At 39.8% G+C, this 24,781-nt stretch overlaps 2 protein-coding genes across 3 annotated transcripts; both read right to left on the reverse strand.

Moving 5' to 3' along the window:
- Window positions 1–4,387: 4,387 nt before the first annotated feature.
- Window positions 4,388–10,629, reverse strand: tdh (L-threonine dehydrogenase). 2 transcript variants are annotated; one of them, XM_044377380.1, is made up of 9 exons: window positions 10,473–10,629; window positions 8,424–8,618; window positions 8,005–8,047; window positions 7,796–7,866; window positions 6,850–6,999; window positions 6,582–6,754; window positions 6,353–6,443; window positions 5,696–5,965; window positions 4,388–5,572 (listed from the first exon to the last, which is right to left on the reverse strand). In XM_044377380.1, exons 2-9 carry the CDS (start codon window positions 8,608–8,610, stop codon window positions 5,433–5,435), a joined length of 1,125 nt encoding a protein of 374 aa, XP_044233315.1. In that variant the 5' UTR covers window positions 8,611–8,618; window positions 10,473–10,629; the 3' UTR covers window positions 4,388–5,432. The 2 variants fall into 2 exon arrangements, with proteins under 2 accessions (XP_044233315.1, XP_044233316.1); XM_044377381.1 differs by lacking the exon at window positions 10,473–10,629 and adding an exon at window positions 9,440–9,535.
- A 2,723-nt stretch (window positions 10,630–13,352) lies between these two features.
- Window positions 13,353–24,377, reverse strand: mtmr9 (myotubularin related protein 9). The gene is made up of 11 exons (XM_044377416.1): window positions 24,267–24,377; window positions 23,703–23,887; window positions 22,452–22,560; window positions 22,183–22,308; window positions 21,819–21,992; window positions 21,481–21,698; window positions 21,168–21,329; window positions 20,504–20,645; window positions 20,144–20,364; window positions 19,587–19,738; window positions 13,353–15,882 (listed from the first exon to the last, which is right to left on the reverse strand). Exons 2-11 carry the CDS (start codon window positions 23,882–23,884, stop codon window positions 15,719–15,721), a joined length of 1,650 nt encoding a protein of 549 aa, XP_044233351.1. The 5' UTR covers window positions 23,885–23,887; window positions 24,267–24,377; the 3' UTR covers window positions 13,353–15,718.
- Between the last annotated feature and the right edge of the window lie 404 nt (window positions 24,378–24,781).

A 24,781-nucleotide genomic window follows, 5' to 3' on the forward strand; every position in this document is an offset into this window, starting at 1 on the left:
GCTAGTATGTAGTGTACACTGACATGACACATACTTTTCCACTGGACATTTTTTCTTTCACACTTTATTTTTTCAGCTTGTCTCATCATTAAATTTAGAAAAGAAAGGAGAAGGAGGACTCAACTTTTACATATACAGCCCAATATCACAAACACATACCAAATCTATCCATTAATATGTTAAATCCATCCTCACTTACATTTTTTTGAGCTTATTTGCTTAGTTCTTTAACCCAATGGCTTTGTGCAGCGTGGTTTTACTGAGTACTGAACATAGATTGAATAAATAACTCACTGAAAGATAAACACTGTAAATTTATCATAGTTTGCATAAAGGTGAAACATGCACTATATAGAGATAGTGAGATAATCTTGAATCCAGTCTTGTCCCAACTGTGCAGCTTTACCCTGGGGGATTAAAGTGAACAAGATATATTACGTCTGCTGTTCCAGAGTCAGACATCGCTTTGTTTTTGTAATAGTCAAGACTGGATTGTGTGACGCCCTAATCTGACCCCAAATCTGTGGCTAAAGTTACCACCTCAAGTGCGGGATTAAGGCGAGGTTGTGTAACGATGTCGCCCGAGAGGGATCAGTGACAGGAAATATTTTCAACTTCACACAACTGAATGAAGAGCCAAAAGGAATTCAAGATGTTCTGCCAACCCTGTGAGAGTCTTTTAAACAGTATATCAGCCTATGATTTCATCCACACTATGACTTGGAAGCCAAAAGATTTTTTCTGTGCAAATAAAAGTGATTTTCATTGCATATGTTGCATGCTCAAAATGTGTGTTTGCAGTGTAAAGGTCAGATCAAGTCAAGCACTTCATTTTAGAGTAATAGCTCAGTGGAGGGTTCAACGAGTGGTAGAGCTCATAAATGTGACCATGGTCCTAAAGTCAAAATTGATTTTCTGACCATTACAACGTCAGTCCTGTTCCAGACCAGTGGAGCAGTGAAAAGACATTTCCTCAGCAAAAAGAGGTCTTTCATCAATCAGAGTCAAGAGATTTGTGCTTTTGGATGGATCACCACTCACTCCTGTCTATCTGTAACCGTCAAACAGTCACAAATGAGGAACAGAGAAGCCACAGGAGTGCAGTGATTGACTAAACCTATTGAAAGCCTGTACCTGTAACTGTAAGGGTGCGATATACAGTATAGCCTTATATTTCGCTTGAGGCTAGAAGGTGGGAAGACGCTGGTGATAGTGTTGGTGTGCCTCCATTACCATAGCAACAAGTCTCCATGTGGAATAACAGCTGTGGTACAGGGTGTTATGGCGGTTTTTGGCCCACTGCCCAGCAGCTCCCTCCCCCCTACATTCTTTATGTCTCGTCCCTTCACGTTCTGCCCCAGTCCAACGTAAGCAGCTGCACACTTTCTGAATCGTATTACACGATGACGGACAAAACACTGAGGCCCAGGCGACCAAGGAAGCTCTCTGATTGGCCGGTGGGAGGCAGGCCCGCAAGCGTCTTACATAAGAGGCAAGGTTTCCCCCCCCCTAGAAAGAGAAGTGAAAAAAAAAAAGTGAAGGTCTCGTCTGATACGTCTTTGTTCCCGTGATTCTTCTTGGAAAACTTTGAGACATATACATGTTCCAACCGTTCAGTCACATTATACAGGCATGCATGTTATATAAAACGTCATTTATATATGGAAATATTTTGCCAGCAGCCAATAGAAACAGGTCTACATGTGTGCATCATTGTGCCTACGTAGCCCACGTGTTTACATGTGTTGTAACTCTTGAAAGATATGCGTTTATTTCTCAGTAATGCTATAGTCCACAGTAATGCTATATACTCTCAGTTCTTTAAAGCATGCTACAGAAAATGTCAGTTAAAAGACACTCTGTTCCTGATGGCAGGGAAACTGAAACAGAGCTATATTTGTAACATTGCAAATCCAGTGCAAATATTGATTTTCACTTCCAATTTTACATTTCAACTAAGCTCCTGAAAGCAAACTAATCACAATCTTTCATACACAGAAAGAACAGAAATGACACAAACTCTAAAAAAAGGATTTAAACAAGTGAAATGCCTTAAATATAATTACCACCTGCAATTTGAGCAAAGATTGCCAGATCTGTAATTGAACTACCATAAAAGCTATACAAAAAAACTACAATTAGGAATTTACACTCTAACATTAAAATCCTTTGCAGTCATTTTAGCAGATGTGATTAAGGTATTTCAGTCTTTTCCATTTGGTGTTAACATGATTTTGTCTCCCCCTTGTACAAGCCTCAAAATCTTTGGAAAACAAAGATAATATTGTTTGTGGAACCTCTGCTCGATGTGAGAACAGTGTGAAACTATTCCTACTCGGCGAGGTCGAGGGGATGTGGGGAAAAAGCATTCCAATCAGAGAGCACACCTCCAGATTTACTGACACACATTCAGAGGGGAGATGCACTAATTAGCGATGAGAGCTCATGTAGTGTTTGGCTAAAACGAAAGCTTCGGTCTCAGTGGTTCATGATTGAGATCCAGTTAATCTGCCTCAGCTTACTTAACGCTGTATTTAGCTGGATAAAGTGACTCTCTTAGTGCACTCAGCCAGTCTGCCTCCCTTCTGTGCTCTCTCTCTGCAGCACAATGGCAAAACAAAACCAAGCAAGGTCACCCAGCTGTAATTACTGACACAGAGAAATTGAAGAGAGGCTATCAAGCGTGCGGTGGAGGACATTGCTGTCCTCAGGGTTACAGTTTATGATCCTATTCTGTCAGGAAAATACAGCAGCTCCAGGTTTAGTGCATTTATTGATATGCTGAGGAGGACAATTCTCTCATCTGGGATGGTTTTTTTGTGTCTTCTTCTTTATATGTCATTCGGTAAATATGTGTATACTCTTACTTCATTTGCTTCAGTGTATTTGCTTGCTTTCAAACTGCACCCTTCTGCCTTTTACTAAATAATTTTGGGAAGATGTGTTTATTTCAGTATCAGTTTGAGACGACTGAGCCTTTATGAACAGGAAAAGCTAAACCGCACTGTTTAGTGAAAGTTCCTTCTAACATTAGAGTCAGTTTTATCGCAGTTGTAGCTATTGTGTCACTAATTTTATTCAACGAATATTCAACATAAAGGCAGTATTAATTAGCAAAAAATGTGAGCTATAAATATTGTTAATCATACTTACTGATCATCCACATCCAGAGTTTAAAGATCTAATTAATTTACATGTTTTACACTCATTGCTGAGAAACAAAAATAGCAAAAGAGTAAAATAACTATACTGTTTTTTGTAATGGTCAGTCCACATATAATATAAATCTGCATATACAGCCCGTTATTTAATCTGTGTGTCAACAACACTTTGTTTGTCAAGATAGAAAAGAGCCACATAAATGTCCATTCATCATTTTTTTGAAAGTCACACCTGTAATTGTTGTGCATTTAACAAATAAGGACATTTAAACATTTACAGTTGCACAATGATTCTGAGTACAACACACAAAACTCACATTTCAGGTTGAGGAGTCCAAAATTTCACGTGTCCAGCTCTATTGTTACATAACGCAAACAGTTTGCCTCAGAGCGTCAAGTTGCAGCTGGGATGCATTCTCAACTGGACAGTCAGAAAGTCAAGCGAAGCAGTTTAATGCCTTGCACTGTCCAAAACAGTCAGCTGGATGTAATTTCCACGTGTGCAGATGCAGATCAGATGCTAACCGTTGGATTCTTATTCATGTCATTAGGATGAATTGTTTCACCCTCTGTGTGGCCCTATCAACATACGGAAAGTTATTTATAGACAATATTACAGGTCTTGCCTGCTAACAGTATAAACTCACATCTGCTACATACTTGCATTTTTTAATTTCCGCAACAGACAGTACAGCTTTCAGCCTGTTTAGAAAAGCTGGAAATGAAATGTGACTCATTTTTTTCCCAATAAAGATCAAATTTGAGGTGAACCTGATATTTGTATTTTGACAGTGATTCTGCATGACTTCATATTTAGTTTTACTCTGCAGATTGCCGATAAAGATCACTAAATGCATGCTCTGAATCTTACATACATCTGATCAGTTGAGGGTTATACGCTGCCAGTAATGCTGTAAGTGATATCAATCTAATGCTTGCATAACGGCAGCCCAATGAGACTCCTTTATACTGCTTTGAATACAAGGAGCAATTCATTGCTTCAAAATTGAACAAATCTGACATTGTAAAACAGAAACAACCATGCTCTCAGGATGGAAGCGCTCACAGATGTACTGTGAGGACATTTTGTACTTAAATGTTTGCCGTGTCACATTCTCCACAACCGAAAGGGTAACTTAGGTAATATCGTCTGCACTTTGTTTGTATAATAGAACACTCTCTTCATGTTGTGATGCTGTGAAAAAGACAACGGAAACTAGCAGAGGTACATGGAAAACAGTTTTATTGTCAAAGCTTATTGTGTGATTGAAAGAACAGAAAGAACCTGCTAATACATTCACATATTAACCAATTCTATTCCTTTCACAGAATGTTGAATTACAGAAACCACCGAATGTGGCTAAACTTAAATGCGGCATATAATGTCACATTTCCCTTTGTGTCAAAATAATCGCACAGAGTTGATGAAAAAAAAAAAAAAAACATAAAACTGGACATAAACACTTGGAAACAAGAGTGTTAAGAAAATGCTTTCACTTGATGAAGCTCCCACACATTTAACACCAATAGACAGAATAAATAATGTTATGTCGGAATAAAAGGAACAATTCTTAAGAATTATCTCTCTGCACTGCTCGAAATACAGATGCACTGTAATAGAAATCGCCCTCGCAAGTGATTAGGCTCATTTATTTGTCAGTAATTTTAAGATATAAATTGGTCTAAAGTGCATCAAAGGACACGACTTGTGTATTTGTATACCCTTAAAATCCAAAGTCATTGAGTAATTTGATTTTAGCCCCAGGAGCATTAGGCTCTGAATACCTGAATTTAGGCAATCCTTGGAAATTTAGCAAAACAATCCTGGCAGATTTGGATTTTCAAAGAAAACTGGATGCTCACAAATACACAATGCAACTTTCTCCAGTTTGTTAACTTTGCAACACGGTGCACAATTCATGAACATGCAAGTCGTCCTCCTTTTCTTCTGAACAAGTTTTCACAGGCCATGTTGTTATCCCTGATACTGCTGACAACCTTCCACTGACAGGACTGCTCCTTACCCAAATCTCCAAGCAGAAAAATAGGGAAAAGAGAGCAAAGTCGGGTTGATAGACAGGAGCAGGGGAAGGATTGTCTAGCCCGCACTGACTTTACATTCTGCAGACACGGTGGCCTTGTGTCAGGCAAGCAGAGCCCTTCTGATTTACAGAGAGAAGTGAGAGAACAACTATGTACAGGCCATGTTTCTCTATTCTCTTTGGTCAGTCTTTACATTATGTACAAACAATACTCTGATGCTGCGCGCCCTCAGTTAGCGCGGGCCATGCGTGTTTCTGCGCCAAAGAAGTTCAGCATCGTCTGGACGAGCTCTGGGAGATCATAATCGTGCTTCCAGCCCCAGTCCTTCCTTGCATTGGAGTCATCGAAGTTCATTGGCCAACTGTCAGCTGGGGGAGAAACACATAAATGAGATGTAGAATTTAATTTAGAGTGCTGGTTTTGATTTTAAGTAGTCAGTTTATCTGATAAATATCCCTCTACAAACTTAACTTGACAAAAAGTTGACTTACCAATAGCCTGTCGGACGAGGTCAACGTCATACGTGACCTCCAGCTCTGGCATCTGCTTCTGGAGCTCCTGGGCCAGTTCCTCGGGGGTGAAGCTCATGGCGTTGATGTTGTAGGTCCTCATGCTCAGTGTGTCAGCTGGCGCCTCCATCACCTCCAGCGTGGCACGCAGGCAGTCGTCAATGTACATCATGGGCAGCCGTGTGTCGGGTTTCAGGTTGCATTCAAACTTTCCGGTTTTGATTGCATCGTGGAAGATCTGGACGGCATAGTCTGGTCCAGAGACAGAAAATTAACATTGATTAGCAACTCTGAAAAAAAAGAAAAATTTAAAATATCTTTGCAGGGGAAAGGAAGTGAAACAAAGTAAACCAAAAAATGTGAAGTGTTTATTTTATGCAACTGATAACAGAACTCTGGTATGAAGGGGTGTGGCAGCAGCTTAGACAAGAGGAAATATGGAGATAACGCATTGAGTTATCGGCTGGCCTAAAAATACAGCAAGTCATGAAGACTCTGGAAAAAGCCTGTTACATAACAAACTTGTGACATGACAGGGTGGGGTGGGGTCGGGGGGGTCGTACAGGAATAGACCTCCATTAAAAGTGAAACCTTACATACGGTCATATGGTTTCTATGCGATGGCATTTCATCTCTTACCTGTTGTGCCGCCACCAGGCATGGAGTCAGCTGAGATGATTCCTGGGTAGCGAAGACAACGGAAATCCAGGCCGTAACGGTGGTGGTAGTACTGTGGAAGAACAGAAAGGAATCAATTATTGACAATCTGGTTAATTAAAAAGCGCCTAAGGAAAATGAAGAAAGTGAATGTGGGCTCTTGTTTTGGAATAACAAAAGATAGAAAAAAGAAAGACATCTGTGATCTCACCTCTCCCATCAGCTCAGCATGAACTTTGGAGACACCATAGATGGTGCGAGGTCTCTGCACACAAAGATCTGGAGTGGGGTTGCGGGGAGAAGTGGGACCAAAGGCACCGATGGTGCTGGGGACAAACAGACGCAAGCCGTGCTCAGCTGCAATGTCCAGGATGTTGTGAAGCCCTGAGAAAGAGACAAAGAAGACCATAAGGACACTACACTTTGAAGAAACACTGTGAGAGTTTAATGTCTAGGTTACATGTCTCAAGTTGGCTCACCAGTGATGTTAACAGACCGCGCCAGAGCCACGTTAGCCTCTCCCACAGCACTGAGGAGGGCGCTGTAGTGAACCAACCAAGTGATGCGGTTGTTCACCACAATTTCCCGCAGGTTCTTGTAGTCCAGGATGTCTGAGTAGATGAAGGGGCCTGATGGTGACAGAGAGGTTGGAGATTTTATAAGTCATCTATTCAATTAATCTTGTATTAAGTCCTTATTTAGGATTTACTGCCTGTCTTATAAAAGTTAATCTGTCTTTTCATTTTTTTCTTGAAAGGAATTCACAGATAAAAAGTAAAAGAGAGCTCACTTTTGTTTACAACTACAGGCTCTTAACTTCTACATTCATTACATCTTTGGACAGCTCATAGCTGGACAGAACAAAGTCACTATGTGTCACATATTGATTTTACGTAATTTATCGTCAACATTTTTCAAGAGAATGTGACCTCTTAAGAATAAATAAATAAATAACAATAAGAATAGAAGAGGCTTTTTGGCAGAAAACACTGTTTTTTTAATTTGGCAATTTTAAACTGAGGCTAAAATCTATTGTACATTTGTAACACATTCACAACCTCTATTGCCAAATACAGGAATTTTTAAAATTGGGTGGGAATTAGTCACCGACATTCACCAACTTTGTACTTTTGCATATGATGAAATAAGTGACTAGACACTAAAAAAACAGTGGGAGGTTACTGATATCACACTTTGATGACATCTACTTGTTCTATGGAGGTTGAAGGTTGAATGCACTTATTATAAGTTGCTTTGCAGAAAAGCTTTTGCCAAATGAATGTAATTTAATCAGATTAACCCTCCTACAATCTGATCCATATTAAAAGTACAAATTAAACATTGTCAAAGCTGTCTTGCGCATGTCTGAACCTGATTAATTCCACACTGCAGATGTCAGTTCTGATATCATATGAGCCGACTCACCACTGTGGAAAACGTTGCTGGGAGGCTTCCTGATGTCGGACAGAATGACGTTGTTCTTTCCAAACCTCTTCCTGTGAAAAGGCATAAGAACCCAACGTTCAACATCAGGAAAACTGTGTTAAAGGGTATCTTAATGCTGGCACTTTGCCACCTGTGGGCAAAGGCTGTGTAATTTGTGCAAAGACAAACACAAGGTGGATGATTCTTACCTCAACAATTTGGCAAGCCCCACACCAAGCTGTCCCAGGCCACCTGCAATAGACAGAGAGAGACAGAAACACAAGGTGTCATCAGAGGAAACTAAACAAGTTAAATCAGCAGCAGCTAATTATCATCAGTGCTGGTTTCCACGGAGATGGAAGTAACTAAGAAGGAGAGTGGGCCATAGGAAAAAAGGTCAAAGCACTGGTCACCTACACTTTTGTTTTTAACTGGCACCTCACTCTGTTTTCATTGCCAGACTTGTTAGAAGTCCTGAGTCCCTGACAAGCACATTTTGTACCAACTTAAAGCATCTCAACGATCCTGATCTTAACTGTTCTGCATTTTAAATATGTCATCTGATCTCTTGCTGTATATGTAGCCTGAGTTTAACACCCCCCCCCCCCAAAAAAAAGCAGTTGCTTACCTGTAATGAGCACCTTGGGGTGGTCTGTTTCTGAGAAGGACACAGAGTGGAAGCTTGCATCAGACGTCACCTGGCGAGGGGAGAAGCTGATGTTGCGTACAGCCACCGTTAGGGGCTGGCAGCCGCACCCCGGGGTGCTGAGCAGAGCCTGCTTGGCCACCTTGCTGAGGGTTCTGATGACAGGCATGCTGGTACCTGCCAAGAAAAAGAGTGTGTTCACACTTATGAGACATCACAGCTGTAAAATTCCACAGGCATCAGTGAAATTCAGTGTCTTAAGACCTTTTGCTGTATAGGAACAGCAGAAATACCTCCTACCCATCCACTGAAAGCAACCTTTGGATCTGTTTATATTCTGTGACATATTGTACAAATACTACTGCCATCATCTGGTGGTCTCTTTCAGTACATTTTTGGAAAAAAAAGAGTTCTGTGTAAAGAGACTTGGGCTCCTCTCCAGACCTCAGGCGCCAACAGACAGGAAGAGAGAGAGAGAGAGAGAGAGAGAGAGAGGACTAGAGGACAGAAGTGTGACCAAGTAAAGACGATTTCATTTACAAACTTTTCGCGGTAATAACTGGCACGACAATGCAAACGATCTGAGATGCAAGGACACGTAGGCTACAGTTAGATGCAAATGATAGGCTTTTATTTCCAAACTGGCGCAACGGAGCATTCAAGCGTATAGAAACGCTCAACATTTTTCGACTGTATTTCAATCACTCTGTTCACTTTTACAAAACTTTAATGCTACATTAATGCAGATGTACTTTTCAACCTGTATCCCTGTTTTAGAGACGCACATCACAATGGATCGTACGGAACAAAAATAACAGTACATGCACATAACATTTGAGGCAGCTCTCAAAAGTGCACTATTATTTCTACAAGTGACATTACCGACGCAGTAAAAGGTTTAATCTAATTAAAAGCAGCCTTTGAAGTGCTTTCTTCATTTGTCCATCACTGAGCCGCCTCGACTTTTGCGCAACTCATCCTTTCAGGAGTGTACTTACCGAGAGTTCAGAGAGCTTCCAAAAAAAGGAAGGAAGAAGGTAACTTGAGAGTATTTATACTGCCCTGCCTTCAACGACAGCCAATCAGTGAGAGAGGGCGTACAGCGACATACAGTAGAATGAAAACAGTGCCAAATCATTTGGATTTGGAAAAAAACCCAAAACTTTTACAACGTCTTAGGAAAGAGAAAATTTGTCTTGAACTCTTTTTAGAAGAAGTCTCACTCTGGGTTTAGAAATGATCTTGTATCTTGTAATAACTACAAGATACGACTATTATTACAAGGGAAATCATAGATTATGCAAACACAAAAAACACATTTTTACGTCTAACTTGCGCAAATAAACCATGCGCTCCTGTGCCAGATACTTAAAGTACATTTCAAAGCTTTCCCATTAGTTATTATCTGGCAGCTCTGGCCCCCTCCTCACACCATGCGTTGTTCACTGTTGTGCCAACATTGTTCAGCGCGTCCATCATGTCAGCCAGTTGTGTAATAGGGGGCTCGAGCTGCTCCCCTTTTTGGGGCTGATGCAGTGAGTCACGGTGGACCTTTAATAACCATTGAGTTTGGCGCTTTTCCAAATGGATTAGCGTGCTGTACAGAGTTTTGAAAGAGTGAGCGCAATCAGCATCATCATATTGTAGATGCACATTGTTTAATGAGATCTGTGAGACGCAGACATCCGGAAAAATTAAGCCGGGCCAGTGAGCCGGCATGAGGCTGTCTCGGCATACGTAACGATTACAGGAGCCGCCTGATAAAATAGGCTATATAATTCAAAAAGTGGCAATTGCTTAGGGCGAAAAAAGGTAAGGTTGCAAGTATAAAAAAAGGCTAAGACAGCACACTTTCTGTGTGAAATAAACACATCATAATGAAATCAAACAAGCACGTTTATAAGAGTAACCTCGTGGTAGCGAATTAGATAAAGCCGTGTATGGATAAATTAAAGTTTAAAAAACATGAATTGATTTCAGCTTTAATATCTGGCTACTATACAGGAAATACAACGGAAGCAGTTTACTCACCGGTGAATTAAATTATATGCAGCCAAAAAGAAATCCTGTGTGGCTTATTGAGAATAGGATGCGACTTCCTCTTGTGAGCTGATTTTGTAGCCTACAGCGCCGTGACGTGATGCTTGGTGTTATCTCAGTCCAGTGTTGCATCAGCTGCGTCCTCAAGCTATATATCAGCGGCCATCTGGTTTCAGGGGATACCGGCTTTCTCTGGGATTGGTGGAGCCTCGGAGGTGCGGTCCTCCCTCACAGACCACTCCCACAGAACGTCACCGACACCCGTCGTCCGGCTGCTTAGCGCGGATGCAGATCATGTTTGTGCCGGCCATTCACTGCTGGTTAAAGCTGAGGCCACGGGTACGCGTTTACGAGTTGTCCCCAAAAAACAGGGAGCCACGTGACCGTGATGATTGATAAGTATTATTAAAGCCTTGAGGTGTGGATGCATGTATGTAACACATCCATGTGTGGATGACGCAAAAAAAAAATGGTGGAAAAGGTAATCACAAGGCAAATAAACTGTTATATAAATGTACTGTATAAAATAAATACATTTAAAAATATTTTAAATAAAAAAAATCTCCAATTCATAGACCATTTGGTCTATAAAATCTCAGAAAATATAGAAAAAACACATTTCCCAAAGCCCATTTCTACATATTTATATTGCCTGTTTGTGCAAGCCAAAGACATTCAGTTAACTATCACAAAAGACTAAGAAAACCAGCAAATATTCAAATTTCAGAAGCTGGAGGCAGTGATGTTCCTCTTCCATTAAAACTTACTTAAACAACAAGAGATCATCAAAATAGTTGTCAATTAATTCTCTGTTGACCGACTAATTGATTAATCAACTAATTGTTTCAACTCTTATGCTTTCTTCATATCATGTTATAGCCTGTATAGTAAGCTACTTATACTTGTTATCATATTTTATTATCAAGGTGAAAGGAAGATGTGAGCATGTACACACCCTTTGTTTGACTTTGAGGATTGTTTGCAGTTGATAAAGGCTGGCCAATGTGGTTGACGATGTCTCTGAGTGGAGTGAGCAATGGGTGGGCTTCAGATCTGTGCTGGTGTGTGAGTGGTGGACCGGTGCACACCCCCATGCCTATCATCACTGGGGAGGAAATGACTTCTTCAAAAACAAGTTAATCTGTAAACTGACACACTTTTTCCGAAAACAACACAAGGATATCATTGAGGCAAATTTTTATCGCAATCATGATGAACCTCTAGGTGCTTCACTCTTGATGCCCATGTGACATGAGACGGAAAGGATACCTAATGAGAGTTACATGAAATAGTGCTTTATTGTTAGTGTAATGGTGAAGAGGGGTTTAAACCACAGTGGAGAACATCTGGGCAGTCAAGACAAAAAGCCCACACACCTTTTGAGAGAGAAAAACTACAACTTTTCAATTGACTGCACCAAAAAAACTAAGACTGACTTATTTGTTCTCCCCCTAAATTGTTCTCAGTTAATGTTGCCAATTAAATAGGATAAAAAAAATTCAATGATGTAACCCCATAAAGTAACCTTCATTTCCATTATATTTGTTCCAAGAGGCTGTCGACGCCTCCTGTGTGAGTTAAGCAAGACGGTTGTCCATGAAATCCGAGAAGACCCAAGGCCACATTAATATGGAGTGAAAACTGAGGCAGAACGATTGTACTGTAAACACTGGCTGCCATCACATGCCCTCATAAAGCAGCTGATGGTTGGCTATTTATTCCACTGTCACCTCATCAGATGATCCTTCCATCATAGCAATGGCAACATATTTAGTGAGGCGGCTGGCCAGGGTGCTGTTTACTAATCATTGGGCAAGCCATATGGGGACTACGCCACCTGTCATTGTAGTGGGAAGCTGCGTCACTGGGCATGTGACCAAAAAAAATAGCAATCAATCGTGTTATTTTTGGTCACTTGGGGGCTGGGGAACAGACTGCAAACACAACATTGACATATCATCACCATATAAAGCTTTTATGGTGATCATGCTTGCAAACAGTTGCTTATTTACACAATCTGCAACATTAACATTCATTTGGAGTTTATGGAAACCCAATATTCACTTTTCTTTTAACTCGGTTTTGGTCTCCACCAACTCCTGAGGGAAATACCTGGATATTTAGTTTCTAAATGCTGCATTTTGTTCACCAGCTAGTCGCTAACTTTGTCTTTCTGCTGTTTGGTGCTGGGTAGGTAGACCACAGACCACTCTAAACGCTTTGCTCATAGAGGCTGAGGACAATCTCCCAGCTTTCGTAGCTAAAACTGGGTGGAAATAATTAGAGAGTTTAAAAAAAACCTGCATTTCAGAACCAATCCAAAGTCTTTAGTCTGGTCCTTCCTACTGGGGCGGTGACATGCAGTTCACTACGGAGGAGAATGTGCGGAGAGCATCATTTCTGGTAAGGTGTATCTTTGACAAAATGTAAGGGGCGTAGGTTTGTGAGCAGCCATTTTTGCCGCTGTTCAAGCAACTATCGTGCATTTAGAAATCCCCAGACTTCAGTAGGTAGACATCTCCAATGTCTGTTATGGCGAGACTACTGGGTAGGTAAACTATAGTGGGTTTATTAGGAGGTTTTTTTGTTGCTTAAAACAGCTGACTGCTGTGACTGAAAATGAGGTTGTCGAAAGTATTGAGAGTGAACCAAAACAAGGAGCTGAAAGACAATAAAATGCTCTGTAAAGCAAAAACGCAGCTTTAAGGTTTAGCAGATAAATGCTTAAGAAAAGTTAATCTAATTTTTTGTTATAATTTAATTATTATTGTGAAATGTTAACACTCACAACAATAAACCCCATAATTTACAGTTATGCAACTCTTACATGAGAACAGAGACACTTTTTAAATAATTACATGATCAAACATATCTTGTGCTATAATTTTTAATGGCTTGAAAACTTAAAAACATTTTATCTTTTCAACAATTATAGATTTTTACAGACATATGATCAGCAGTGATAAAAGTACTTGAATCTTTTAATTTTAAATTCTGATTTTGCAGTAAGGCATTGCACCAAGCTGATAAGTAGAACAACGAACCAACAAAACGATTATTTGTCCACAGTGCTGATAATCTTTTAGAGTTTTGTTGACTTAGACAAAGCAAAGAGAATATTATGTGTAATGCGAGCATAGGACATCTGTACAATGACACCAGAACCTTTAAACTGTGTTCCATTCATGCACACACAAAGCAACAAATTAAGATGCCTTTTGGGCTAAAGGAAACTATGAGAATATAGTGCACAAATGAAATATACATGTAAACTTTCCCTTTATCAAGCAGATTAATGTAGTGGCTGGAATCAGTTTAGATTAGTGTGATTATTACATCATTCTTGAAGCAAAATAGATGAAATGTGTTAAGACAATATGGAGACAAGCAGATGAAACAGTATTAAAATGTATTTTACAGCCAAAGTTGAACATTGTAGATTGAATTCTACCAAAAAAAGGTCACTTTTCTGTATTTTACATGCAGCATAAAGCTTTCTCGATGTGACTGTCAGCAATCGTAAAATATGAATCATGCTGAAAGATGAGATTTAGTGTCACTGTGCCAAAAGAAGTCAGTTCAAGTTGTTTTAAACATGTCTCAACTCCTTCTTTCATAACAGCGTAATTAAAGGTTTAGAAATGCCAACAATTTGACTTTTCTGGTCCCAGATTTGTGAGAAAATTACCTTGGATGCTGAAAACTATGTTCCAGTAAACATGAGTTGGATATATTGGCATATTTTCACATTTAATATTAAGACATTTATCATCTATTATGTTGTACTAACAACAAAAACAATATCAATTAGAAGAATTATAATTATAAGAGTATGATTCTGACATTGTGGTAGAGTATAATGGCCTCACACACATATATACACATAAAGTAACTGAAATGCCTTTCACACAAAGTGCATTAGTTTTAGATCTTAAACTAAGAAAGAGAAGATATGCAGTTTGTTCAATTATGTACTTGAATGCAACAATTATAGAACTTTAACTCCCAAAATATAAACTGGTCTATAAGGATATAATATTTTCACCTCTTAAGCAGACAAACCCTCTTGTGGCCAATTCTTTAAAATCTCACTGATAAGCATATGGCCAACATGGCCAACATAACCATAGCAACAACCCCTACTCTTTTTTTTCTGCTTCATACTCTCAAATATATACTTTCTTACTACTGTGCACAATGAGATTGGGAAATATTTTGACCAAACATAACCAGGCAACCAGCTGATGGACATAACTGTTTTATAAGGTTGTATTAGATAAATCTTCTGTGTAATTTATTCATAACTCTGGTCATGGTACGTACTGGAATGTCAAGTAATGATTAACATACAAGAATCAGGATATTTTGGTCAAATCCATATTAAACAAGCCTCCCCTCTCATTGTATAGTACATTAGGTGCTGACCCAACCTACGCTTATTATATCACCTCATCATGCAGCAAAGTCACATGCTGCCTTACAGAACCCTATATGTTGCCATAGTTACTCTGCAGTGTCTCAGTGGCATATACATTCAGCAGGATGTGATAGACATGTGTACCCAGTAGTAAGTGTACATCCGCCGTCCTCCAAACGCCCCACTATCCACTCCTGAACACAATCAATGCCCACAAATACAGTACATTAGAGTCTAACATTAAGTATTATTTAAAAATTAACTAATTAATTAGTCAGTGAGTGTGGGGGTTTGACAATATTACCGTCTGCGAAATCATCTGACAAGTCAAAGTATAATTTAAGAAAATGAAACCATATTTTTCTGTGCATACGGTTCTGCATGCATACTGATATTGGAATTCTATGTGATGAAGGATGTTTGGCTTTTAGCAGCGCTTTGAGAAATGACTGGCAATGTTTTTTGCTTGTTTGTTTGTTTTTGAATGTTTCCCTCTTGTTCCTTAGTTTGAATGAGACAACATGGCAAAATATGTTGAAAATGTGTGCGTGTTTTTTTTTTCTTCAAGTCCATTCAGCCATGTACGCTGCGTGACGAGTAACTGCATCGAAGTAGTCAAAGAGAGAACGATTTTGCCAATTCCAACAAACATGCAACAATAATCATGTTCAAAATGCAAAATTAGAATAGTTTAGATTTCTTATTCTCAAACATTTGAAAATAATTTAAACCTAACTAAAGTCTAAAAATCGGGATGACAGAGATCTGTTTCTGTTTTTAGTTATTTTCCACATTTTCTACCTCTTTCTTTCAGCTCTCTCTATGGTGTTTGAAGCAGAGGATCTTCAGTTTCCAGCTGGGCAAGCTGCCTGCGCAGGCTGTTTACTTTGTTCTGAAGCTCCTTGTTGTACTCAATTATATGTACCATTTCCTCATAGGCCTCATCCAAACACTTGGAGGACCGGTTCCAGCGAAGGAAAACTCCTGTGATAAAAGAGGGAAGAGTACTGTAAGTTATGAAAGAAAAAACAATTATTTAAAGATGGTGTGGACAATTATTGTTGGTGTATGAAAAAATATGGAGCTTTCATAATTACATAATTAATTAATACATAGACAATTATATAGAGAACATAGAAAACTTGTTAACTGAGAAAAGCAACGGGATAAAATGGATAAACTTTAAGGGATTCTTTGAGCCACAGCATTAAGAGTGATAAACCCAGATGTTCTTGAGGCAGAAGGTAATGTCAGCAGACGTCGAACTGTGTTGAAACAGACCACGGATTGTGTGCACTGACTGCAAACGTCTCCTAGACTCGCACTGTGATGGTGGGCGGGGGACTTTGGCAGAGGAAATTGAACTGATATACTGGAGAAACAAGTGTGACCGCAGAGATGTTTTGTATGACTGGAATGTACAACACAGTAAAGACGTGACTGGTTGGTCACAGTGAGACAAAGTGCAAGTGCCTGAGTGTTTCCCAATCAAAAGATCTGAGAAATAGATGTACTTGAATTGTAAACTCAGTTACGTTCAAATTTATGTTGGAATTAATATCTCTTAAGTTTAACTAATGGCCAGTATTGTGATAATTAATCAATGACTAATATTTGATGCTGTTTGTTTTGTGCCCCAAATTTTAAACGGCGGATTACGTGATTCAGTTCTAACTTGGTAGGAATATAAATACGGTGGAGACATTACCAACAGGATTTAAGCATCTTTGTCTCTGGATTTAGAGCAGCATCGGCTAGTCAATCAACAGAAAAAAATTATCTTCAACATTGTTGATAATCCAACAATTGCTTTCCAAGCAAAAGTGAGAAAAAAAAATTGCTGGTCATAACCATAGACTGTATAAAAATAGGTCATAACGTGAGGATTTGATGCTTTTCTGTCATATATGATAGTAAACTGAATATCTTTGGGTTTTGGACTGTTAGTTGTACAAAACAAGACATTTAAAGACATCGACCGATGAGGGTGCTAATGAATTATAATAGGCATTTTTCACTTTTCTGACATTTTACAGACAAAGCCATTTAATCGAGAATATAATCTGCAGATTAATCAATAATAAAAATAACTGTTAGTTGCTGCACTATCTGGATTACACAGTAGATAATAACAAGAAAAGTGCAGCTTGAGTTTCCCATTACAAGAGCGCAGAGCCTTCACAATCCTGCTCTGTTTTTATGTAAAAACACAAAAACCCATTAAACTCCAGTCCACATCTAAAGCAATGACACCTCAACTTATGTCACACATTAGTAGTAGTATTTCTTTTCTATATTCCTTCTGAAATGACTTGCCTAGTTGAAGCACAGCGATTGTGCCCTAAACACAGCCTGAAAATGTCAGGAGTATGTGGCTGGTGGTACAGATTTAGATGTGCCCGGGGTCTTTGAAGTTGGTCCAGGAGTGTGCGTCATTCTCTGTGAAAGAGCTGCGTAAGCGGGATGGCTGTTGTATTTCACGTGCTTCAGTCAGTTCACATGCGTTCCAGTTCATATAGAATGAAAAAGGCTTTAGGCAGGGAGGGGCCCACCTCACACAGGAACGTCTGAACCTACTGACCCCTATTCTGTCAAGACCCCGCCCCCCATTTTTTCCTTTAGAAATTGCCTTTTCTTTGTGCAGATTCGAGATTCAGCAAGTTCAAGCGTATATTACCCTGGGATTTTTTTTTTAATTAAAACATTATTGACTTGAACTCAACTGGTCTTATTTCAACAAAGATTATATTCACTATCATAAATTTTGCACTGGAAAAAAACCCTTTACCACTTTCCAAACCAAACTTCCTAAAATACTCTCATTTAGGAAGCAAAAATATTAACTCTTTCAGTCTTATTTAATATGCTGATCGCATTGAATTAAGCCTTTAATATCCCAGAAGTTATGAAATATTGGACAATGTATTTTGAGCAGTGATACTTAAGGTGGCACCCTTCTAATTCCATGTTATCCTTGATTTACAATGATGATAAATCAACACAAATGGTGACACTTTCATCAAACATAGCATATTTCAACAATTTATCAATTATTCAGACATAAAATTTGCAGCTTATACAAGATGTTTTTTAGAAAATCAGTGATTGTGGAAAAGAAACTTAACTTATAAATGTGTTATATGACAATGTTGCCACATAAGAACATAGAAATGTGCCACAGATCTAAGATTAGCATGCCTAAGACAGCGTCAGAGGGGCTCAGGCGTCAGTAAGGATACCTACTGTGCAACCTATAATAAGGCAAACATGCAAGTGAAACGCATCACTGACGTGCCGGAGAAGCTGTCTGAGTAATGCTGAGACTGTGAAAGGTGCTAAAAGCTAAATCAGGGTTAAAAAGTCATAGGAGCCTAACAGCAATATGCAGAGTTTGACCTCTTCATCTAACGCGGATTATGATGGCGGTTATCAGAGGTGGACATTTGACACTGATGAAGGCAGGAAAATGCTAGGTTTGTTTACACGGCTCATTATTGTGCTCATTATTTTATTTTAGCTAATTATGTCTGTTGTTTTCAATATAAGTTATACACTGTATGAACTATTTCTATTGTTTATGGATCATTATGTGTGTCATGTTGGTTCAGCAGGTCATGTAACTGGACAAGGGTGACATAAGAGTGTGTTGTGCTGTTTATTGTATCTCAAATAGCTTTCTGACAATGTGACAAATTTCCCTTTAGAATAAAATGCATGCCAGTATGTACTGTATGTTTGTAACTCTCTGTGTGTAACCAAATAAGTATGCTTCACTGTTTACTAGTTGCTCACAGGCTGAGTCGCATTATCAGCAAATTGTGGAATCAACGGTGCCCCCTTCTGGTGAAATTTCAAAATGTTTGTTTGAGGAAGAATATGATCACACCTCTTTATATACAGTCCATGGATCACAAATGAGATGAAGAACGATTTATGGCAGCGTACCTGCAGCTATCGCACTTGTTTTCAAACCCACTACTAATAACAGTAATAGGTTTTAGCCATCAGCTTACTCAGGTTTCAGGTTTATCCAAGCATACATCAAAACCATGAGTCAAACCCAAAATATGACATTAACGCTATACCATGCTGTAAAAACACAGCATGTAGCCTTACTGGTTGAGCCTGCTCCCAGTCTGCTGTTGTACAAACTTAACATTTAAACCAACCAACAAAACTCGTACAGTCCACAAGTGCTATTTTAAATTTATTACAATATATTCTATATCCCTCTGAAGTGTGGACATTTTGCATGCTTAAGTTGAAATTATGTAACACAGGACTTTCATTTCTATCAATACCTTTATGATGAGCATGAAAACCCTAACCCTCTTTTTTTATCTGTTCCAGCCACTAAAACAAAAGCTCCACTATAATTATCTGAAACCTGTTTTTAAATACACTTTCTTGCTTGTTGCCTCCAGCTGTTGCCTTAAACCTTTGTGGATATTTTCACTTGTAGGTCTTTTTAGATCAAATACCAGTCGAGTTTGCTTCTGTTTATTTTTGTTTCAAGGTATTCCAACCTATGTTTGTTATCCCTGACTCATAACAGAGAATATGCACTAAGTATGGATGTTCTATAACACTATAATTAAGTGTTGAGACACACTGTTGCAGGGTGTTGTCCTGTATATGATCTTGAATATAATCTCAGTCACGGCATGTTTGTTTTTATTGCTTCTTACCCTCCCACAGCAGCAGACTCTGAGGGGCCACAGAGGGCCAGATCACAAGACTGTTGGCCTCGTAGAGCGGGTTTGTCAGGCGTTCCAGCTCCTGGGGCCGATTCACCCATGACCACAGGGACACAGTCTTTTCAGGCAGAGACAGTTTAGCTCTGTAAAAAGGGTGAGGGGCTGTTAGGTTAACCAAAAAGAGCAGCAATTGCCTACAGTTTATAGGAGTGGGCTTGTGACTTGTACAATGATACATCACTGGTTGAACATGGAAAACCCCTTTGGAGAAAACGTTCTCCTTTCCCTCACCGAAAACTTTATAATTGACTTTGGGAAAGTCACCTAATCCACAAATGTTTTTTAGTAAAGCTGCTTAGTGGCCAGTAGCTCAAGAATGTGAAGGAAAGGCTCCATAAAATATATTTTTTGCATGATGTAACTTTCTTGGAACACTGTACTACATGTCGACTAAGTTTTATTGCATTAGCAGGTGCACATAACACTTTGTACTGCACACCCATGTGAGACAAAATGGCATATGGCTGCCAGACAGACTTCAGACTTACCTCTCAGCTGCGCTGTTGCCCAGGAAAGTACCAAACTGAGAGGCATAGGCATGCTCAAAGAGCAGCACCAAGAAGCTCTCACTGAATTCAAAGGAGCATGGAAACTGACGAATAATCTGCCACACACAGTCCAAGAAGAGCAGGAAGACAGGAGCCTCTTGGCGAGGTTTGCTGTTGGAGTAGGCTGACAGGGCGCAGCGTTGCTGGAACGGGTGACCCGCCTGGATAGGGGTTCAAAAAGGTGAGAAGGGAGAAATCAGGTTTCCTTTAGTGTACTTCATAATGCTCAATAATGAATGCTATCAGAAAGGGGAAAAAGAAAGGGTGGAGCGGTGCTTCAAAAAGGTCAGAGGAGCTCACCTGGAGCCACTCTCGCTCCACCAGGCCCTGGAAGCCTCTGATGGTCCTGCACGCTGGATCAAGGATGATCTGAGCCAAGGAGGTCACCTGCAGGGTGGTGTCTGTCCCTTCTGTACCATGAACAAGCACTGATGCTCCCTCCCTGAGACAAACATATATGCTTACTGTTTGTCACAAGAGTGTCACAAGTGATTCTAATGTTTTAACATCTCGTGCAACCTACTGTATATACTGTAATCTCAGTCCTTGCAGTACTTAATGATTAGTTTACTGCTTAATTTGGTAGAAAGGTCGCAGAGGAATCATCATTTCTATCCTATTAGACGTGTGTGTGAAACTTTGTCATAATAATTAGTATATGAATTCTTGAGTTATGGCCTAAAATTTGTTTTTGTCACAGTGACCTTGACCTTTGCCCACCAAATTCTAATCAGCTCATCCTTGAGTCCAAGTGGCTGTTTGTGCCAGACGTAATGAAGTTCCCTCCAGGCGTTACTGAGATATCATTTTCACAAGAATGAGATGGACAACGCGTATTACATAATGCCTCCAGCCACAGCTGTTGCCAGCGCAGAGGCATAATAACACACAGTGGTATGATCTGTGGAACTGAGTGATTTACTGCTTGTGGATTACTGGATGCAAATAAACCAAACTCCCTGACCTGTCGATACACTGTGCAGCCAAGCAGGCGGTGGTGAGGATCTCTTTGACATGAGTCTGCCAGCTGGAAGCCTCAAGCTTACTCAACCAGCGATCCATACTGTGGGACTGGTCGTTACACGCCTCCACCAGCTTAATCAGGCTGTCCTGGAGGACATTGGACCTGGAAAAAGACAAATGTGTCACAAAACTAAAATAATGTTGCATGAGTTCAAATAAATTCTGTATAAATTTCACCCACACATACTGTATATAATATAAAACTTATTTTAACACATAGTATCACTATCAAATTTCACTTATGTGTCACCCACCTTTCGATGGCCTTGTGGATCCTCCTCCACTGTGGATAGTTAGCTTCAGACTCGAATCCTCCTCCTCGAGCTTTGGCCTGCTGGGCCACATTGATGGTGCGCGTGTCAATGATGTAGCCGCGTTTGCCCGGCCGCAGGGTGGCGTTGATCAGCTTCTCGTCTTCCTTACACCGCCGCCCGTTTGTGCCTGTGAGAGGCTGGCCTGCTCGCATCATCACCTGAACATGGGAGGTGATTTGAGGACTTTTCAAGAGGTGGCAACTGTCTACAAACAGTGCTGTGCTATGATACTGTCAGCCTTTAGACAATAATACAGAACAGAAAGAGTCAAAACTTACCATGCCATTCTTCTTGTGGTAGTAGCTAAGCACTGGGAAACGGCCACTGTGACGGAAGGTCGCTACTTTCCTCAGTGTGTCATCATCAACATCTTTGGGCACTGCCACCAGAGGAGGGTATGACGGACACACGCTGAAGTCCTTGTTGACTTCACTCAGTCTCCACTCATCTGTCTGAGAGATGGGATGGAGACACATTAAGAGAGGGGTGTCAAACGGCGTACAACGAAGCGTTGAATTCTTGACTACAAAAGCTGATTTCACTGTTTCGATCATCCTCTCTGGATGATTTTTTTTAAATACTGATCAGTGCCTACCTACTGTATAACAAGTACAACATTATCATCATTCATCATGGCCATACCATGGACTCCAAGTCTTTAAATGCATCCTGTGGAAGGAAAGAATTCCATCCATCTTCTATGACTTCAAACATGGGCCGGTAGAAGAAAGGGTACATCAGGGAGACTGAATCAAGTGTGGACAGAGCCTAGAGAAGTGTAAAGTGTATATGCGTTTGTTAATTACATGTAGCATTTAATTTCACCTGACACTAAAAACATGACAACCTCTCAAATTGTAGCAGTGAACATTTTGTAATTAACAGTATTATTTTGGGCTGTGTTTTTCTACCTCAATAGAGCTGGCAATGTTGAGACACTCCTCCATACCAGGGATGTCCAGCTGGATCACCCTCAGGTCTTTGCATTTGACTATGATGCTTCCCAGAGAGCCCACAAATCTGAAAGACAGGTTGAAGATTTGATCAAAAGGTAAACATGGTAGAGGGGATAAATATCATGTGGCAGACAAAATGACTCAGAGTCAGCACTGCTGTTTCACAGCAACAATTCTCTGTGTCCTCTTGGTGCTCTGGATTTCCAAACACTTAACGACATGCTTGTTAGCTATTAGGAACACTCCTGCCTCAGAGCTAGAGTTGCTTCATCTGTGGCTAGTCAGGAGTGCAAGTGCAATTTGACTTTCATTATCATGTGGACTTCCTTTGTAAATAAACTCACTAATGTTGTGTCATTACAGAATACCAGGGTCTCCTATGGTGTAAACAGTTCCTTGAAGATGTTCTTATGTTCCAAATCGATAACGCCTCTATAGAAACTTATAGAAAAAAAGATTTTATCAGCAAACACTCTGCATGCCTTTCCTGCAGTACTGGTGAGTTGGAGACAGCATTATAGTCAAAATCATCCCGTTTCTTTCCAAAAATATACACAGAAATGCAGCAGGTAGTGCCAATTAACACATTCCTGATAGAGCTGCAAATGAATAGTCGATTGACAGAAAATTAATCTGCAACTATTTTGATAACTGAATAATCATTTTTAAGCAAAAATGCCGAAAGTTTGCTGGTTGCAGCTTCTGAAATGTGAGGATTTGAACTTTTTCTGTGTCCTATATAGTATCCTGAGGCACAATCACAAGACATACATTCTCAGTCAATGGGAAAAGCTGTAATGACAGCCCAAATTCAGACTCAAAACTTCCTGTTACAAGGGTTTCAGATGCTCTCACATGTCCGATGCAAGGGAACTACTGTGTGATCACAAGAGTTGCACTGAAAAGACCAGTGTAATCACAGTAAAGGACAACTTCTATGTTTCCTCCCCTGTTCCTCAAAGTGAATGTCTGTCTTGCTGACCTGCTGCTATTTATGTGCAAACACTACACAAAAAAAAGGTACAAGTTAGACACAGAGGTCACACAATATATAAAACTACTGCACACTGTCTCTTGAGGGTACCTGGGGGTCTTTAAGTATAAGATAAGAAACACATTTTGATAGTGACATGGTATGGAAAGCCATTAGGAGGGGAAAAAAGAAAAAAAAATCCTAACAACATCATTTGGTAAGAAGCTCAGCACCTTTTCTCTATAGAGTCGATGTTTGAATGAAGTAGCCACAGCTCTTCTGTGTTGTCCTGTCTAGAGGAGAGAATCAGGTGGTGGCCAGTCAAACACAAAGTCCCCTCCACAGTGGGCATGAAAGGTCGATGCAGGACAACCCCATCCACCCTGGGTGTCTTTATCAGCTCTGCAAACTCCATGATCTGACGTGAAAAGAGGCAGTAGACAGACCAGATACGAAGGATGAGAAATGATGAGTGTTGTTTTTTTAAATTCTTTAATACAAAGCTACCATTTAGCCTCTACCTGCTAAAACAGACCCACTCAAGTCCTGCTGTGCTGCTTTTACACACAGATATCGTTCAAGTCGATGTCAATCAACATCAAACCAATAAATGCTGCAGAATCTGCAAGCTAGCTAAAGTTAGCTTAATTCAGGAAATGAAGAGGCTAACGGAAACAGGGAAAATGGCCGTACATTTTTAAATGTACGTATAAATGTCAAAACCACACACATTATAAACGTAAAGAACAAACATATATGCCTTTCCTTACTGCTAAAATGATTTATCGTACAATTACCTGATTATCTTTCCGTTTATTTTGTTGTTGGACGAGACTGGTACGTTCACAAAAACACGCCGACTGGAAACAACTGGCTCGTGAAATCCCGAAGTTCCTTTTTTTTTTTTTTAAAGGAAAATCATTTTCTCTTTCCTACTCCAGGGATTTTGACCATTAAAGTTTGATGTCTCCGCTCCGAACATTTTATTATTTATTATTATTTCATTATTTTTTATAACGTCACCAGGTAACTCTGTGGAAGAAAATACGATATATGACATGGAAATGTAGTTTTAGTTCTTATTTTAATTTCTGTGTCATACCAAACATTTGGCCCATTCCACGTGAGTTTACATAACACCACTATTTTACAAAACATGCATCTTCCGGTATAACATATACAAAGCATTTGGAAAATCTAACCTTCCTGTACTTGCCTCACTGCTTCCTGGATAGGCTGAGCCTCAGAATCAATATAGGCAGCCAGCTCACCTGTGGCAAATGTTTGAGAACAAAGAAGCTGGCTGCCCTCA

Source organism: Thunnus albacares, chromosome 16 (assembly GCF_914725855.1).
Source record: "Thunnus albacares chromosome 16, fThuAlb1.1, whole genome shotgun sequence".
Classification (NCBI taxonomy): domain Eukaryota; kingdom Metazoa; phylum Chordata; class Actinopteri; order Scombriformes; family Scombridae; genus Thunnus; species Thunnus albacares.

What these genes read in the sequence shown, in the direction of transcription:
- tdh (XM_044377380.1), bottom strand. Translation starts at nt 8,610, where the DNA reads ATGCCTGTCATCAGAACCCTCAGCAAGGTGGCCAAGCAGGCTCTGCTC. An exon ending in GCGGTCTGTTAACATCACTG is followed by an intron (nt 6,755 to 6,849) that starts GTGAGCCAACTT and finishes TCTCTTTCTCAG; the next exon opens with GGCTTCACAACATCCTGGAC. An exon ending in GCCTGGTGGCGGCACAACAG is followed by an intron (nt 5,966 to 6,352) that starts GTAAGAGATGAA and finishes TCTCTGGACCAG; the next exon opens with ACTATGCCGTCCAGATCTTC.
- mtmr9 (XM_044377416.1), bottom strand. Translation starts at nt 23,884, where the DNA reads ATGGAGTTTGCAGAGCTGATAAAGACACCCAGGGTGGATGGGGTTGTC. An exon ending in ACATTGCCAGCTCTATTGAG is followed by an intron (nt 22,309 to 22,451) that starts GTAGAAAAACAC and finishes ACACTTCTCTAG; the next exon opens with GCTCTGTCCACACTTGATTC. An exon ending in ATCCACAAGGCCATCGAAAG is followed by an intron (nt 21,330 to 21,480) that starts GTGGGTGACACA and finishes GTCTTTTTCCAG; the next exon opens with GTCCAATGTCCTCCAGGACA.